The sequence below is a fragment of the Schistocerca nitens genome, chromosome 6 (assembly GCF_023898315.1).
Source record: "Schistocerca nitens isolate TAMUIC-IGC-003100 chromosome 6, iqSchNite1.1, whole genome shotgun sequence".
NCBI classification, from domain to species: domain Eukaryota; kingdom Metazoa; phylum Arthropoda; class Insecta; order Orthoptera; family Acrididae; genus Schistocerca; species Schistocerca nitens.
Window position 1 is genome coordinate 361471560 of NC_064619.1, and position 16689 is coordinate 361488248.

Consider the following 16689-nt stretch of genomic DNA (forward strand, 5'->3'; position numbering starts at 1 on the left):
ATCACCTGATTTAATTCAGCTGCATTCCATTATCCTTGTTTTGCTTTTGTTGATGTTCATTTCAAGACACTGTCCACTCTGTTCAACTGTTCTTCCAAGTCCTTTGCTGTCTCTGACAGAATAACAATGTCATCGACGAACCTCAAGGATTTTATTTCTTCCCCTGGATTTTAATTTCTACTTCAAATTTTTCTTTTGTTTCCTTTACTGCTAGCTCGATATACATATTGAATAACAATGGTGATAGGCTACAACCCTGTCTCACTCCCTTCTGAACCACTGCTTCCCTGTCATGCCTTCGACTCTTATAATTGCTATGTGGTTTCTGTACAAGTTGTAAATAGCCTTTTGATCCCTGTATTTTACCCCTGCCACTTTCATAATTTGAAAGAGAGTATTCCAGTCAACATTGTCAGAAGTTTTCCCTAAGTCTACAAATGCTATAAATATAGGTGTGCCTTTCCTTAACCTATCTTGTAAGATAAGTTGAAGGGTCAATATGGCCTCGCGTGTCCCTACATTTCTATGGAATACAAACTGATCTTCTCCAATGTCACATTCTACCAGTTTTTCCATTCATCTGTAAAGAATTCATGTTAATATTTTGCAACTGTGAATTATTAAACTGATAGTTCGATAAGTTTCGCACCTGGAAGTACCTGCTTTCTTTGGAATTGGAATTATTATATTCTCCTTGAAGTCTGAGGGCTGTTCTTCTGTCTCATACATCTTGCTCACCAGGTGGAAGAATTTTGTCATGGCCAGCTCTCCCAAGGCTATCAGTAGCTCTAACAGAACGCTGTCTACTCACAGGGCCTTGTTTTGACCTAGGTCTCATCGTGCTCTGTTAAATTCTTCATGCAGTGTTATATTTCCCATCTCATCTTCATCTACATCATCTTCCATTTCCATAATCTCGAGTACATTGCCTTTGTGTAGACCCTTTTTGTACCCTTTCCACCTTACTGCTTTCCCTTCTTTGCTTTTCCCTTATTTTCTTAGGACTGGTTTACCATCTGAACCCTTGATATTTGTCCAGGTGGCTCTCTCTTCTCCAAAGGTCCCTTTAATTTTCCTGTAGGGGGCTTCTATCTTACCCCAAGTGATGTATGGCTCTGCATCCATACATTTGTCCTCTAGCCATTCTCGCTTATCCATCTTGCACTTGCTGTCAGTCTCATTTTTGAGACGCTTGTATTCCTTTTTGCCTGCTTCATTTTCTGCATTTTTATACTTTCTCCTTTCATCAATTAAATTCAATATCTCTTGTGTTACACAAGGATTTCTGCTAGCCCTCATCTTCTTACCTACTTGATCCTCTGCTGCCTTCACTATTTCATCTCTGAAAGCTACCCATTCTTCTTCTACTGTTTTCCTTTCCCCTGTTCTTGTCAATCATTCCTTAACTCTCTTTTTTTGTGACACTCTCTACAACCTCTGGTTCTTTTCCTTTATCCAGGTCCTATCACCTTAAATTCCTACTTTTGTAGTTTCTTCACATTTTATCTACAGTTCTTAACCAATAAATTGTGGTCAGAGTTCACATCTGCCCCTGGAAATGCCTTACAATTTACCGTATTTACTCGAATCCAAGCCGCACCTGAAAAATGAGACTCGAAATCATGGGAAAAAAAATTTCCCGAATCTAAGCCGCACCTGAAATTTGAGACTCAAAATTCAAGGGGAGAGAAAAGTTTTAGGCCACACCTCCAAATCGAAACAAAGTTGGTCCATATTAATATGAGAAACAATTTAGGTCAAATGAATGATGATACAGCTACAGTAGTTTGGTTCGAGTCGTTAGCTTAGCAGTTCAGCTTTACCAGGTAGCCATTGCTATGCGTCACGCGCTCCGTCCGTATTTATTCGGGTACCCTTCCTTTTTCACGTGCTTCATCTGGTTTGAATTAATTGCTTAGTTTTCTTTGATCTGATAAGTGCCGTTCTCTTTGTTATAGGTGTTTGCGTCACTCTAAGCTGACAATGCATTACTGTACTGTCATGCATTGTTTGTCGCATTCTGATAATGATTGTTTACGACCTGTTGCCACTCGTGGCATGGCTTGCTTTTGTGCGTGCTACCGCCGCTTAAAATTAAAAAAAAAAAAAAAAAAAAAAAATAGAGGAATCATCTCATTAGCGAAACAATGGCAAGAGACTGCTATTTGTTGTTATTTACACTGCTGCTTTCTTTGATAATAATCAACAGGACCCAAATAATAGACTGTGTATGAATAATAGACTGCGTATGATAGAAGGTGTTCAGAACAAGAGTTTAGCGAAAATTTTTCTGTTTGAAAATCTTTGCAGACACCTCTTTAGTACATTACATTCTGCACAGAAATTAGAGTCATCTTAGATTTAAAAATCTAGCCAATTGGCGTGCTTCATTTCTGACTGTATCACTATTAGGCATAAGAATAATACGAATATAAACATGCCATGATATGTATATTCTTCTGTGTTTGCTGTTGTCTCACTCTAGTTTAGTAGTTTATTAGGCAGACAGGATTTAAATGAGATAGCAGAAAACACGAAAGAATACATGGCAAAATGTTTATATTCGTATTATTCTTATGGTGAAGAGAATACTGCATGTGATTCATAATCCATAAAGGTTCCTATTAGCAACCATCTCTTCTCACAGGTAGGAAAAAATTCAGAACGTAGAGTTAGCCATGACAAACATCCCAAACAGTATTGCCAGTCGGATTTGAAATGCTACATTCAAAGATGAACAACACGGAATTTGTATTTACTTCGTTGGATAACGTATGAAAATGCAGTGGTCGAAACTCAGGGCGGACAAAAAAGCTCGTCTTCAACCTTTTTTTTTTTTTTTTTAATTTATTTATTGACGCAGAGGTTTCGGTGCCAGTATTTATCTTTGTGCCTGCAAAGCATACCTGGGTAGAGCTACATATATACGATGGCAGAAGTTAGTTGTGGCGGCACCTACCAACATTTTTCAGAACTTCCGCTTACTTTGCACTCGATTCTAAGCCGCAGGCGGTTTTTTGGATTACAAAAACCGGAAAAAAAGTGCGGCTTAGATTCGAGTAAATACGGTAAAATCCGGTTCCTAAATCTCTGTCTTGTCATTATATAATTGATCTGAAACCTTCTGGTTTCTCCAGGTCTCTCCCACATATAGAACCTTCTTTCATGATTCTTGAACCAAGTTTTAGTAATGAATAATTTATGCTCTGTGCATTAATCTACCAGGCAGCTTCCTCTTTCATTCCTTACCACCAGTCGGTATTCACATACTACTTTTCCTTTACTTTGATACAGAAAGTGAAGATCAGAAATTCTCAGTTTTCTGTCAGAAAAACGAGCTTATGGCTTTGTACACAAATAGTTTTAGAAGGAGATCCTACAATTTGAAATCTTCTTTTTAGTAACAGCATTTCTCTGTTAGCAAAAATATGTACCCATACTGCACAAAGGTAAGCTCATCAGCTCTGCCATTCTGGCCAGAGGCTGGTTACAAGGGTGGTTTGAAAAGTTCTTGGAACGGAATAGAAAAAAAGTACTTACATCACTGAAACCTGTAGATTAATGCACTTGGTCAAATGATGTTCCAGTGCCTTGATACCATCTCGAAAATGAGTTTCCTCCAGACCTGCAAATAGTTGTCAACTCTGGCTATCAATTCATCGTTTGAAATGAATCTTCATCCACCAAGAAAAAATTTCAGTTTTGGGAATAGATCGAAGTCTGATGGAGCCATATGAGGTGAATATGGTGGGTGTGGAAACAATTCACACCTTAGTTTTTGTAATTTTGCCATGGCGACTGCACATGCGTGTGGGCACACGTCGAGAGTCGCGGCACCCATCTTACAGATAATTTTTTCATTTTTAATACTTCAGTTAAAATGTGATACATACTTTCATATGATATCTTGAAAGTATGAGCAATTTCACATGCTTTCAATAGGCGATCCTCCATGACCATTCTATGCACTTTTGCAATGATTTCTGGAGTAGTGACACATCTTGGCCAACCACTGTGCGGATCATCATCTAAGCTCTCCCAACCAAATTTAAATATATTTGTCCACTTGTCAACAGTTGAATATGAAGGAACAGAGTACACCAGTGTATTCTGGAAATTGGCATGATTTTCCTTTGCTCACTTAATCACTGCTCGAATTTTGATTTTTTCCGTCTTTGCAAGTCACTACGCGGGAACAACAGCAGAGCCACATCACTGTCACAGCTCTCTTCCAAGAGCACTGATGTGGCATGTGTTTAGAGGCAGCAGTCCAATGAATATCATGTGAACAACTCATTGGGCTAGTGCTGACCTCTTGTGGTGATTGCAAGAACTTTTCATACCACCCTTGTAATTGGGACCGACCAACTACATGTCATTCTTCTACCATTAGTGTCATTTGGATGTGTTATGGAGGGGTGTGGGATCAGCACAACACTCTCCAAGCTGTTGTTAGCTTTGTAAATCTTGGAGCCCATACTTCTCATTCAAGTACCTCCTCAACTGCATTTCTCTATAAACAAAAATATATATCCACACTACGCAATCATAACCTCATAAGCTCCACCATTCTGGCCCCAGATGGGCACATTGGGACTGACCAACTGCTGTGTCATCCTCAGCCAGCAGCATCATTTGAATGCCTGATGGATACGCATGGATCAGCACATCACTCTCCCAGCTGTTGTCAGCTGGAGCCCATGCTACTTATTCAAGTAGCTCATCTGTTGGCATCAGAAAGCTGCATGGACCATTTTCCAGTCTTCCCACCAAGAAAAAATTCCTGGCATTATGGGACCTGAACCCGGGTCCTCGGCATAGCAGTCTGCCATGCTGACCATTCAGCTATAGAGGCAAGCACACAACAAAATGCCTAAATGAAAATAACCTAAACTACATAAAATATTTCAACACTTATGAAACAGTTTAGCTATATCTTTTCTTTGGTAAGCTCTCTTTCACAAATTCCTTAGCAGATTAGTATCCATGATTCTAGAGAAATATGTGTAGTTTAGTTCTGAAAGTGGATTCGCTACTCCTTAAGTTTCTAAGATCAGTGGAAACAAGGGTGCAGATTTTTACATCAGCTTTCTTAGCACCTCTCAGTACCAGGGAGAGATTTTTTAAATTTATAGTGTGTGTCATTCTTACATCTGGTGTAATGCACGTGAACTGCTGATTTCTTTTTGGAGAATGTATGGTTCTTTATAACAGAGCACAAGGAAATGAGAAATATGTTACTAGTGAATGTAATTGTGAGTGTAATTTTTTCTGATAATGTTTATGTGCAATATAGTGTTAAATGAAAGTTAACCTGCAAATAATAAATGGAATGCTGAAGGTTATGTAGGTAATTGTATATTCAGCAAAGAGATACTGAATTGAATTAAGAATAAAAGAACTTTATGACTCAGTTCAACTAAAATGAGGGCAGTGTGGCTGGTTAATACAGCAAGCAGGTTCAGATGGATGTTTATTGAAGTTGTTATGCAGAGATGATGAAACTTGCACAGGACAGATAAGTGTACAGAGCTTCATCAAACCAGTCTTTGGACTGAAAATTACAATGACAACAACACAATTTGGATAACCTGTGGTTAGGCAATACTTCTCAGAAAATACTATAAAATTTCTTTTCAAGTCCACACAGAGAAAATTCTATAAAATTTCTATTCAGGTTCACACAGTCATTGTGGGTAAAATTCATTTCGGTAGATGTCACTGGTCTTCTAATTATTGCACAGCACACTTTAAAGATAAATTGTCTGATAAATTGTCTGTTACTCCTACCTGACATTTTCATAAATGACTTCAACAGCTGCTTCACTACACTCACCATTTGGATACTTCCTTTTAGTGCAAGTTTCTCTGAGCTACACAAATGGGAATTGTCTCCCTGAAATATCTTCTGATCTTGCAATCCCCTTGGCCTAAACCTTTGCTAAACTTTTCCCACTGTCTGATCTCAACTTTTCCCTTCTTTCATCTATCCACACCACTCCATCTCTGCACAGACTGTACACTGCCATCTCCCACCACACTCCCCTCCCCCCATGTGGTTACGGTATTCTCTCTCTATCTCTCTCCCGGCCCCCCCTCCCCCCTTTCTCCCCCTCTCTCTCCCTTTCCTCTTTTCCCTTTTCAACTCCTCTCTCTTCTCTAGCCCGCTCCCTTTCTCCCTCTCCATCTTCACCTTTCTCTCTTTCCCTCCCTCCCTTTCCCCACTCAGCTACCCTTCTCTCCCTCTTGTGACATCTCTGTTCGCTGTACCTTCTGTACTCTTGTACCCTTTTCATCTTGTTTTGTGACTGATAAGTCACCTGTCCAAAGACCTGCCTCTTTCGTGCTATCCCCTCCATGCATCTTTCCCTCCCCCCTTCCCACTTCCATCAGCTCAGGAATCTGCTTTCAATAATCAGTTATCTATAATTAATCTTCTCATGGGCAAGGACTGTGCATTTGTGTGTGTGTGTGTGTGTGTGTGTGTGTGTGTGTGTTTTAGATAAAGAGCTACTGTTTGAAAGATTGTGTGAATACTGCTTTCTGTTACATGTTTCTGTGCTCCTTATGGCAATCTGCCATAGATGGGTGGTTGCCTTTCCTGTGTTTTTTTAGTGTATTTTCTTTAGGTTGTCAGCTGCTGTACATGCTTATTATTTCCAAGTTAAACATTTCACACATAGTTCTAGTGTTCTGTTATGGTTTGAACATTCTATAACAAACATGTCATTACATGCTCACCATACTAAGTCAGAAAACATAGTTGGTGCAGCTGCACCCCTGTTATGCCATAGTCATAGATGAAACTAAAGTAGGCCTTCTGTGCAAAATATTCATGATTATAAATATAAAATGTTCTTGATGATTATAAACATCAGTCCCCTTTCCCTTGGGGCAAGTTTTTATGAAGGTAAAGGTCTGTGTTGTACATATCCTAAAGAAAACTGTGTCTCTCAAATTCCAAGAATGACTGCTGCAAATATTCAACACTGAAATCACACATTCTGGAGCTTGCTGAAGCTTTGAGCAGTTTTCTAGACATTCTAAAATGGTCTACTCAACCCATGTCCTTTGCTGATGTTGATAGAAACTGGTCAGATGTTGAATAGGTATTATTTCTTTGTTGCATATGCTTTTCTGGTGACACTTGAGGAAATCTTTACATATTATAAGTTAAAGTGTTTTTCTTGTTGCAGTTGGCTTCTTCATCTTTTTTCTGAAGACTGGTTTGATGCGGCTTTTAAAGTCTCTTTATGTATGCAAAACTGCTATGACATTTTGTTGGCCATAAATACATGCAATAGACTTTGTCAGCATATTTAAACTTGTGGTATTAATATTTCTTCATATTAACAACTACAAAAAAGATAGATTGCTTCTCACCATAAATATGACATGCTTAGTTACAGACAGGCACAACAAAAAGCCTGTTGCACACTGAACTTTCAGCCAAAATCTTCTTCAGTAAGAAAGAAAAACAGTGATATATTCACAGAAATTGACAGGCACACCTCAGACAAACACATGCTCACTATCTCCAGTTGCTCTGGCATTGCAAATACAGTATTGAATGAAAGGAACAATCTGGAGGGTAATGGGGAAGGGGTGGGGTTATCAAGATATGGGTTGGGGAGAGAAGAGTGCTGTCTGGTGGAGCATGAAGGGACTAGAAGGAGGTAGGACAAGGCCGACAGGTGCAACATCAGGAGGCACAGGGGGTGGGAAAGCAGAGGAGAAGAGAGGGAAAAAGCCTGTAAGGCTTGTTGGTTGGGAGCAGCATACAATGGAGGTGACGGGACATGAATTGGGAGGAGGTGATAGGACAGAGGGGGCGGAAACTGTTGGATGGAGGATACGGAGCAATTTCTTACATGAGATTGAGGCCAGAATGATTACAGGAGTGGAGAACGTGTTGTAAGGATAACTCCTATCTGCGTGGTACAGCAAAGCTGATGGTGGAGGAGAGGATCCAAATGGCCTGTGTTGTAAAGCAGCCATTAAAATCAAGCATGTTAAGTTCAGCTGCATGTTATGCCACAAGATGATCCACTTTGCTCTTGGCCACAGTTTGGCAGCAGCCATTCATCCTGGTGGATGGCCAGCTGGTAGTCGTACCAATATAAAAAGCTGTGCTCATACTAGTGTAAAAAGCTGTGCAATGAATGCAGCAGAGCTGGCAAATGACATGGCTCTGATAAAGGATGTCATTCAGTTGCTCCAGTCTGTGGTGATACTGGGTGATGAAGGTGGCACTCCTTTGTAGCGGTCTTGGAAGTAGTGGGAGGATTGATAGTGTGTGGGGATAAGGAATGGGAAATATGTTTATGGACGGTCGGGGTGATACGAGGATACTGTCTGTCTGTGAAGGCCTTTGTGGGACATACAGTGCAAGCGGTGTTTGTCATTGCAGAATACTGCTCGTGGATGAGCAGGCTGTATGGAGGGACTTTTTGGTGCGTAAGGGATGGCGGCTGTTGAAGTGCAGGTACTGTTGGTGGGTTTAATGTGAGCAGAGGTGTGGATAGAGCCATGGAGAGGAAGATGGCCCACTGGGTAGAGGAGGACCAGGCGAAGCAGGTGGGAGAGAAGGTGTTAAGGTTGTGAAGAAATGAGGACAGTGAGTCTTAGCTCTGAGGCTAGATCATGAAGATATTATCAGTGAACCTGAACCAAATCAGGGGCTGGTATTTTGGGAGATCAGGAAGGTTTCTTGTAGGTGGTCCATCAACAGATTGGCATACAGTGTGCTATGCAGGTGCCCATGGCTGTGCCATGGAATTATTTGTTTACCTTCACTTCAAAGGGAACTACTTCTCCTACATTGTGTCCTGTGTTTAAGCATATCTGCAAATGCTAATAAAATATCTCTCATCAAAAGTTCTGTGACACATGTAGCTGACCTGTTCTTCATGTAACCAAACAGTCAGGTGTTTAACATCTTATTCAGTTCTAGGTATCTACATGCATTAAAACCTGTAGTCAAGCCTTGGGCTCCCTCTAAAGTTTTTGTCCCACAAATTTCCTTCCATAGTCACATTGACTATTGCTTGATGTTTCATGAAGTGTTCTATCAGTATGTCCCTTCTTTTAGTTAAGCTGTGCCATGTATTCGTTTTCTCTCTGATTAAATTAAGTACCTCTTCATTATTTATCTGCCCATCTGATCTTCAGCATTCTTCATTAGTATCACATTTCAGATGAGTTTATTGTCTTCTTTGTCATCACTCTTTACTTCTGTATATGACTATAATTCAGACAAAGACTTTGACAAATGTCTTTGTAACAACTTAAATTTATATAATATATATTGGATGTTTGTGTATTCTCTTTTTCTGTAATGCTTTTCTTATTATTGTCAATTCAATTTGTATATCATGTTTACTACTGAAACTGTCAGTTATTTAGGAGTGGAACAAGTGGAAGGAGTGGAACAAGTGGAATGGCACACTGGTAATGCACTGGGCCACCATATGGGAGGATGACAGTTCAATTCTTCATCATGTTATCCACATTTATATTTTCCATATTTCCCAAAATCACTTGAAACTAATGCTGAGGTGGCTCCTTATTTTAGTTTGTGATCCACCACTAGTATCTTCTCATCAAGAGAATGATAAACTCTAATATTGCTCCATTTTCATTTATTTTGCTATTCCAATGGCTAATCTTACCTACTACTTTTAATGTTTCATTTCCCAATGTGATTTATTCAGTGTCACTTGAGTTAAACTGACTACTCTTTAAACCAACATTTTACTTACTTATGTTGATGTTCACCTTGCCCCCCCCTCCTCCCCCCCCCCCCCCCCCCCCAGACTGTATCCATTCCATTCAGTTAGTATTCTAAGTCCTATGTCATCCATATCAGAATTACAATATCTGTACAGTTCTTCACTCACTGTGTCTTATTCCTGATAATGTAATAATTTCAAAGAGTGCATTCCAGTCAACATTCTTTCAGAAATCTGATGGTATTTCAAATTTTTCTGTATCCTTCATACCGGATTAACTGTTCTGTCGTGATTAGCTCTTCTATTGTTCTTAATAATTCTGAAGGAGTGTCACCTACTTCAAGGAGACTTGTTTCAACTTACACTTATGATTCAAAACATTATGACCACCTGCTCAATAGCTTGTGGGTACATCTTTGGAAGGCAATACAGTGGTGGTTCTGTGTGGCATGGATTCGGCAAGTCTTTGGTAGCTTTCTGGTGTTATGTGGTACCAGATATCTATGCAAGGGGCACACAGGTTCCATCAATTAGAGGCCAGTGGCTTTTAGGTGCAGAGCTGTTGCCTGATCACACCTCAAAAGGCTTCCATCAAGTTAATATCAGGCAAATTTGGTGGCCAAGTCATCACCATGAGTTCACTATCATGCTCCTCCCACCATAATAGCATGATTCAGGCATTTTGACATACACATTTATCCTGCTGGAAGATGCCACCACCACCAGAGAAGGTATCAAGCTTGAAGGGATGCAGGTAGTCCACAATAATGTTCATATAGTCCAGAACTGTCATGGTGCCCTTGATTACTATGGTAGTTCTGCTGGAACTGAGGTGAATACCTCCATATCATATTACTGATCCCACCAGCATGGATCCATGGCATGGTGCATATTTCGAGCAGCCATTTACTTTGATGACAGCATGTACAAATATAACCATCAACTTTATGTAACAAGAAACATTATTTGTTTAACAAGGTGATACATTTCCATTGTTTCACATCCATTATTGATGATTCTATGCCCACTACAGTCAAACTGATGATGCATTTGAGTCAACATGGATACATGTAAGGGTTGTCTGCTGTAGAACCCTAGTGTTCAGCAGTGCTCGGAAACACTTATGAAAGTACCATGATTGTACTCTTTCTTCAGATCTGCCTCAGATCACTGACTATGTTTCCTTATAGACTGGGTAAACCTTCAGCCTCCACATTCTGTGACAAGGCATGAATGACCAACAGCTTGCTGCCTATTTGTGGTTTCATTGTCCTTCAACCACTTTCCACAAATGATGATGTCAGTAGCACACTAACAGCTGACCATCTGTGCCATTTCTGAAATGCTTATTCCCTGGCACCAGGTGATAACAGTTTACCATTTGTCAAAGTCAGTGCCAGTGGATTTCCAGACTTTCACTCCTTATCATCACTAGAATGATTCCCCATTTGCTTGTGCCATGTCTATATATTTTCCATAATGCATCACATGCCCACATTGTCACCAAGTGATGTCCAGATTCACAATGGGCAGTGATCACATTGTTTTTGTTCATCAGTGTATGTCATCAGTGTTCTGCAGCAACCATCTTGTCTTTATCCATATCATCTACTCATTTTATAATATTGTCTTCACATTTATTTCCTATAAACCCTTTTATACATTTATTCCATCTTTCAGATTTTCCCTCTTTACTTATCACTGGCCTGACATGTAAGGTCATGGTGTTTAATTGAAATCAAAAGAGTTTGCCAAGTACAGAATCAATCAGTGGTAAGTAAGAGGAAATAGGCTTCTGTGCTGAGGCTAAGGGTAACACTATATTTATTTTGAGGATAGAGACTTAGGTATTAGAAATTCAACAAAGGGATTTGCACCAAATATTTACACTTGTAACTCATAACCAGCTCCCTAAGCAGTGTAAAATTTATGATGTGTCCAATTTTAACTCTTCCAGTCTTTCCAGAGGGCACATTTTTCTGAAAAACTGAAGATACATTTAACTGGAGTGATACATAGCATGTTTTTATGCACAAAAAGTTCACAGCCTGTTTTTCATGAGTATACCTAGGTTGTGAAATGTGTTTGTATTATGTACCTTGATTTCTGTTTCACCGTTGAATGTTACAGCTACTGGATCTGGGATCATCGGGTTTTTCATACAGTAATAGAGGCAACTGTCCTACACAGAGGCACCAAAGCCCATGCAGTATAGGGCACACAGGGGCACGTTGTACTGGGTCAGTGCTACCCACAAGTTTTGCCCCAGGGAGCTACATAAAGTATGTGCTCTCCTTTGAACCCAACAGTTTCTCCACTGATCTGCAGCTACGCTTCCGTACAAGAGAAATCAATGGGGAACTCTTCCGAGCCAGTGATAAGCATGGCCATGAATATGCTGTGCTTGAGGTAGGTTTTCATTGTGTGTTGTTCATTTGATGAGGACAATATATTTTGAGTTCATGGCTTGATGTGAATGCTTCAGTACATCTGCTGCAAAATTTTATATTGGATGATCTTCACTATGTTGCAGTAGTGAATGGCATTTGTAGCATAATGTCATATTGATTTTAAACAATTATTAACTCTGTTATTCTTTCAGAACTTGCTTATCAGTTTCATGATGATTCTCAAGCTGCCCGCTACTGCTTCCCAAATAAGGGTCTTCAGTAAGACATTCTTCCATATAGATGAAAATTGATCTAAAAGCTCATATTAGTGAACTGATGTATGTAACATAGCTGAAAGAATTAATCAAAATTAAATCTTCAATTTTGCTTTATTTTTTGCTAAATGCTACAGAGAACAAGGGAAAATAATAAGTGCAGATGATGTGAAAACAGAGGAAAGACCAGTCTGAATCTCCTGTAGTTAGATTTTAATTGATTACAAATAGAATTCAAAAATTTAAGACACAAATAATATTACCTATATTCTTAAGACTTATCTACAAAGTCTATGTTTGATAACTGAAAGGATTGTAGTATTTTTCTACCATCTACAGCTTTTCCTTCAATATTTCTGTTACCTGCAGAGAAGTTACCTTTTAAGATGAAAGCATGAATTAACACCCAGATAGGGTATGGTAAAAGCACTCAGCATTTTGTTCCTTCCAGAATATAACTTCTTGTTTCATTATAAAATGTTTTACAACTGCACATGGTGTGACAGTAGTTAATGCTTATTTTTAAAAGAGTTAGGGCTCAGTCCTTGTCCAGTAATTTTGTTCTAAGTTTCCCATGGTTCCTATAAATCACTGCAGATAAATAATCAGATTCTTCGTTGAATAAGGTAATTTCTCATTTCCTTCCCCCTTCTTACATCTGTGAACATACAAACCCCATTAGTACTCTATCTATACTGGCCTTGGCTTCAATATCGTTCCTTCATTTTTAGAAAATTTTCACAGATCAGATTGCCTTAACCAGTTAGATAAAATCAGATATTATTAACTTCATCTTACTCGCTGTTTATACATGTACAGCTACATACACTATGGGAACAAAAGTATCTGGATGCTCCCAAAAACATATGTTTCTTATATTAGGATCATTGTGCTGCCACCTACTGGCAGGTACTCCATATCAGCGACCTTAGTAGTCAATAGAAATCGTGAGAGAGCAGAATGGGGTACTCTGCAGAACTCACGGACTTCGAATGTGGTCAGGTGATTGGGTGTCACTTGTGTCATACATCTGTATGCCAGTTTTCCACACTCCTAAAAATCCCAAGGTCCACTGTTTCCAATGTGACAGTGAAGTGGAAACGTGAAAGGACATGTACAGTACAAAAGAGTACAGGACAGCCTCGTCTGTTGACTGCCAGAGACCGCCAACATTTGAAGAAGGTCGAAATGTGTAGTAGGCAGACATCTATCCAGACCATCACACAGGAATTCCAGACTGCTTCAAGATCCACTGCAAGTACTATGACAGTTAGGCAGGATGTGAGAAAACTTGGATTTCATGGTCAAGTGGCTGCTCATAAGCCACACATCACAATGGTAAATGCCAAACGATGCCTCGCTTGGTGTAAGGAGCATAAACATTGGATGATTGAACAGTGGAAAAAAGTTGTGTGGAGTGATGAATCACGGTACACAATATGGCAATCCGATGGCAGGGTGTGGGTATGGCAAATGCCAGGTGAACATCATCTGCCAGTGTGTGTAGTGCCAACAGTAAAATTCGGAGGCTATGGTGTTACAGTGTGATCATGTTTTTCATGGAGGGGACTTGCACCCCTTATTGTTTTGTGTGGCACCATCACAGCACAGGTCTACATTGGTGTTTTAAACACTTTCTTGCTTTCCACCATTGAAGAGCAATTCGGGGATGGTGATTGCATCTTTCAACATGATTGAGCACCTGTTCGTAATGCATGGCCTGTGGCACAGTGGTTACATGACAATAACATCCATTTAATGGACTGGCCCACACAGAGTCCTGACTTAAATCCTACAGAACACCTTTTGGATGTTTTGGAACGCTGACTTCATGCCAGGCCTCACCGACCGACGTCAATACCTCTCCTCAGTGCAGCACTCCGTGAAGAATGGGCTGCCATTTCCTAAGAAACCTTCCAGCACCTGATTGAAGGTATGCCTGTGAGAGTCAAAGCTGTCATCAAGGCTAAGGGTGGGCCAACACCGTATTGAATTACAGCATTACCGATGGAGGGCGCTACAAACTTGTAAGTCATTTTCAGCCAGGTGCCTGGATACTTTTGATCATATAGTGTACATTGCCAGCAAACCACTGTGAAGTGCATGCCAGGTGATACTTAGCATTGTACCACATATTAGAGTTCCTTCCTATTCTGACTGTGTGTGTGAAGAATCACTGCATAAATGCATCTGCGCTTGCTGCAGTTAACATAATCTTGTTTTTGTGATCATTTTGGGAGCAGTACATAGGGAGCTAAAGTATAGCTCCAGATTTACCACTTTGCACTGGCTCTAGAAACCCTGTGATTACTCTTTTATGGGATAATTGGCATCTATCTTCATGTGTCTGCCATTTCAGATTTTTCAGCATTTCCATACTGCTGTCCTTTCAGTGTAACAAACATGTGACTATTCTTGCTGCCCTTCATTGTGTCTACTCTATATCCCCTTTCAGTCTTATTTGCTATGATCCCCTAAACTTGAGCAATATTCTAAGATGGGCATAACAGGATTTTGTAACCATTGCCCTTTGTAAACTGCCAATTAACCTTACTTTGCCATCTAATTTACCTGTAACTGAACTTAAGTGATCATTTCATAATGTCATCATCTCAAATTGTTTTACTTGTGTATTTGTATGAGTTGACTGATTCCAGTTGTGACTCCTTGATACTGTAGTATTGGGATACTAATGTTCTACATTTTATGAAGTGTGCAGTTTTACATTTCTGTGAATTTAGAGCAAAGTACCAGTCTCTGAACAATTTTGAAATCTGATCAAGATCTTGCTGAATATTTGTGCAGCTTTTTTGAGACAGTGCTTCATTACATGTAACTCCATTATCTGCAAAAGTCTTAGATTAGCAACAGTATTCTCTTGCCATGTCTTTAGTACGGAATATGGACAGCAGGGGTTTCAATACACTTCTGTGTGAGGCAGTTGAAATTACTTCAACTTTTTGTCATTTTCTCTCCTTCCAAGATGACATGCTGTGTCCTCCCTACACATAAATTCTCAGTCAGGTTACAAAATGTTATTTGATATCCTGTATTATCATACTCTCATTAGTAAATGTTGGTGTGATACTCATTTTGGAAGCCACGAAATACAGCATCTACCTAATTGCCTTCATCTATGTCTTTCAGGATGACATGAAAGAACAATGCAAGTTGAGTTTTGGATGATAATGTTTCTGGAATATGTGCTGATTGTCATTGAGGAGGTCATTCTGTTTGAGATCCCATTTTATATTTGAGCTCTGGAAATGCTTTAGGATTCTAGAATAGATGGGTGTCAGTGAGACTGGAAAGTAGTTTTGTATTTTACTTCTACTACCCCCTTGCAGTTGGTTGTAACCTGTGCTCTCTTCCAACCACTGGGCACAGTTTTTTGTTTGAACATTTATGATATATTACTGTTAAAATGGTAGCTAAGTTGGAGACAAAATTTGTATAGAAACTTATCTGTAATCCATCAAGCCCTAAAGTGATTTTATCTGTTTCTCAACAATAATGATACCATCACCTATATCATTCATGTTTACAGTGATGCGAAAATTAAATTGGGGCAGTACTTGTGTACCATCCTTTGTAATGCAGCTATTGAAAAGGGAGTTGAGCATCTTTAATGTTGCTTTGCTGCCTTCAATTTCAGTGCCTGTCTCATCCATAAGTGTTTGCACACTAATTTTTGTAGTGCTGAGAATCTTTACATCAGGCTAAAATTTATTTGGGTTCCACTATTTTACACTAATTAATGCAGTAGTACTTCTTTCTTTAGAGTAATTTTCTACCAGAGATCCCCTCCAATTAAAGCTGTTTGACTACGTACATGGCTGTTAAGTGCTTGATCAATTATTGTTTTAAATTTTAGCTAAAATTCCTCTACATGCTCCCACCTGTAAGTAAATGTTTTGCATCCCTCATTCCTTTTTTTGAGATGAGACACATTACCTCTTTACTAGTTCACTAATTAAAGAAATATTTGTGCTTGTTTTGCTGTCCTTATTACTTCAGTAATAATTGTAGCTACAACTACTTCATATTATTTTCAATGTGGACTTCCACAGATATGTCAGATCTATTAGTTGCAATTAGCTCTTTGTTGCTAGTAGTTTTCAGAGAAAGCATTCAGTAATATTTTGCCAAAAGTCTTGTCAATTCCACAACTTACAAACCTGTAATTATCCCAGTCAGTTGTTGAATGATGAAAGCCTTCCCCTGTTAAGACAGTATCAAATGAAAACATATGTATTATCAGATATGTACTTTTATAAAACTGTTGTTGGTATC

General features: G+C 39.3%; 1 protein-coding gene across 1 annotated transcript in view; it reads left to right on the plus strand.

The window, feature by feature from the left end:
* Positions 1-16689, plus strand: part of LOC126263361 (neural-cadherin-like) — a 454211-nt gene that overhangs the window by 321715 nt on the left and 115807 nt on the right. Inside the window, exon 17 of the mRNA XM_049960451.1 lies at positions 11862-12140. Within this exon, the coding sequence (XP_049816408.1) occupies positions 11862-12140 (279 nt within the window). The remainder of the gene's footprint in view (positions 1-11861; positions 12141-16689) is intronic.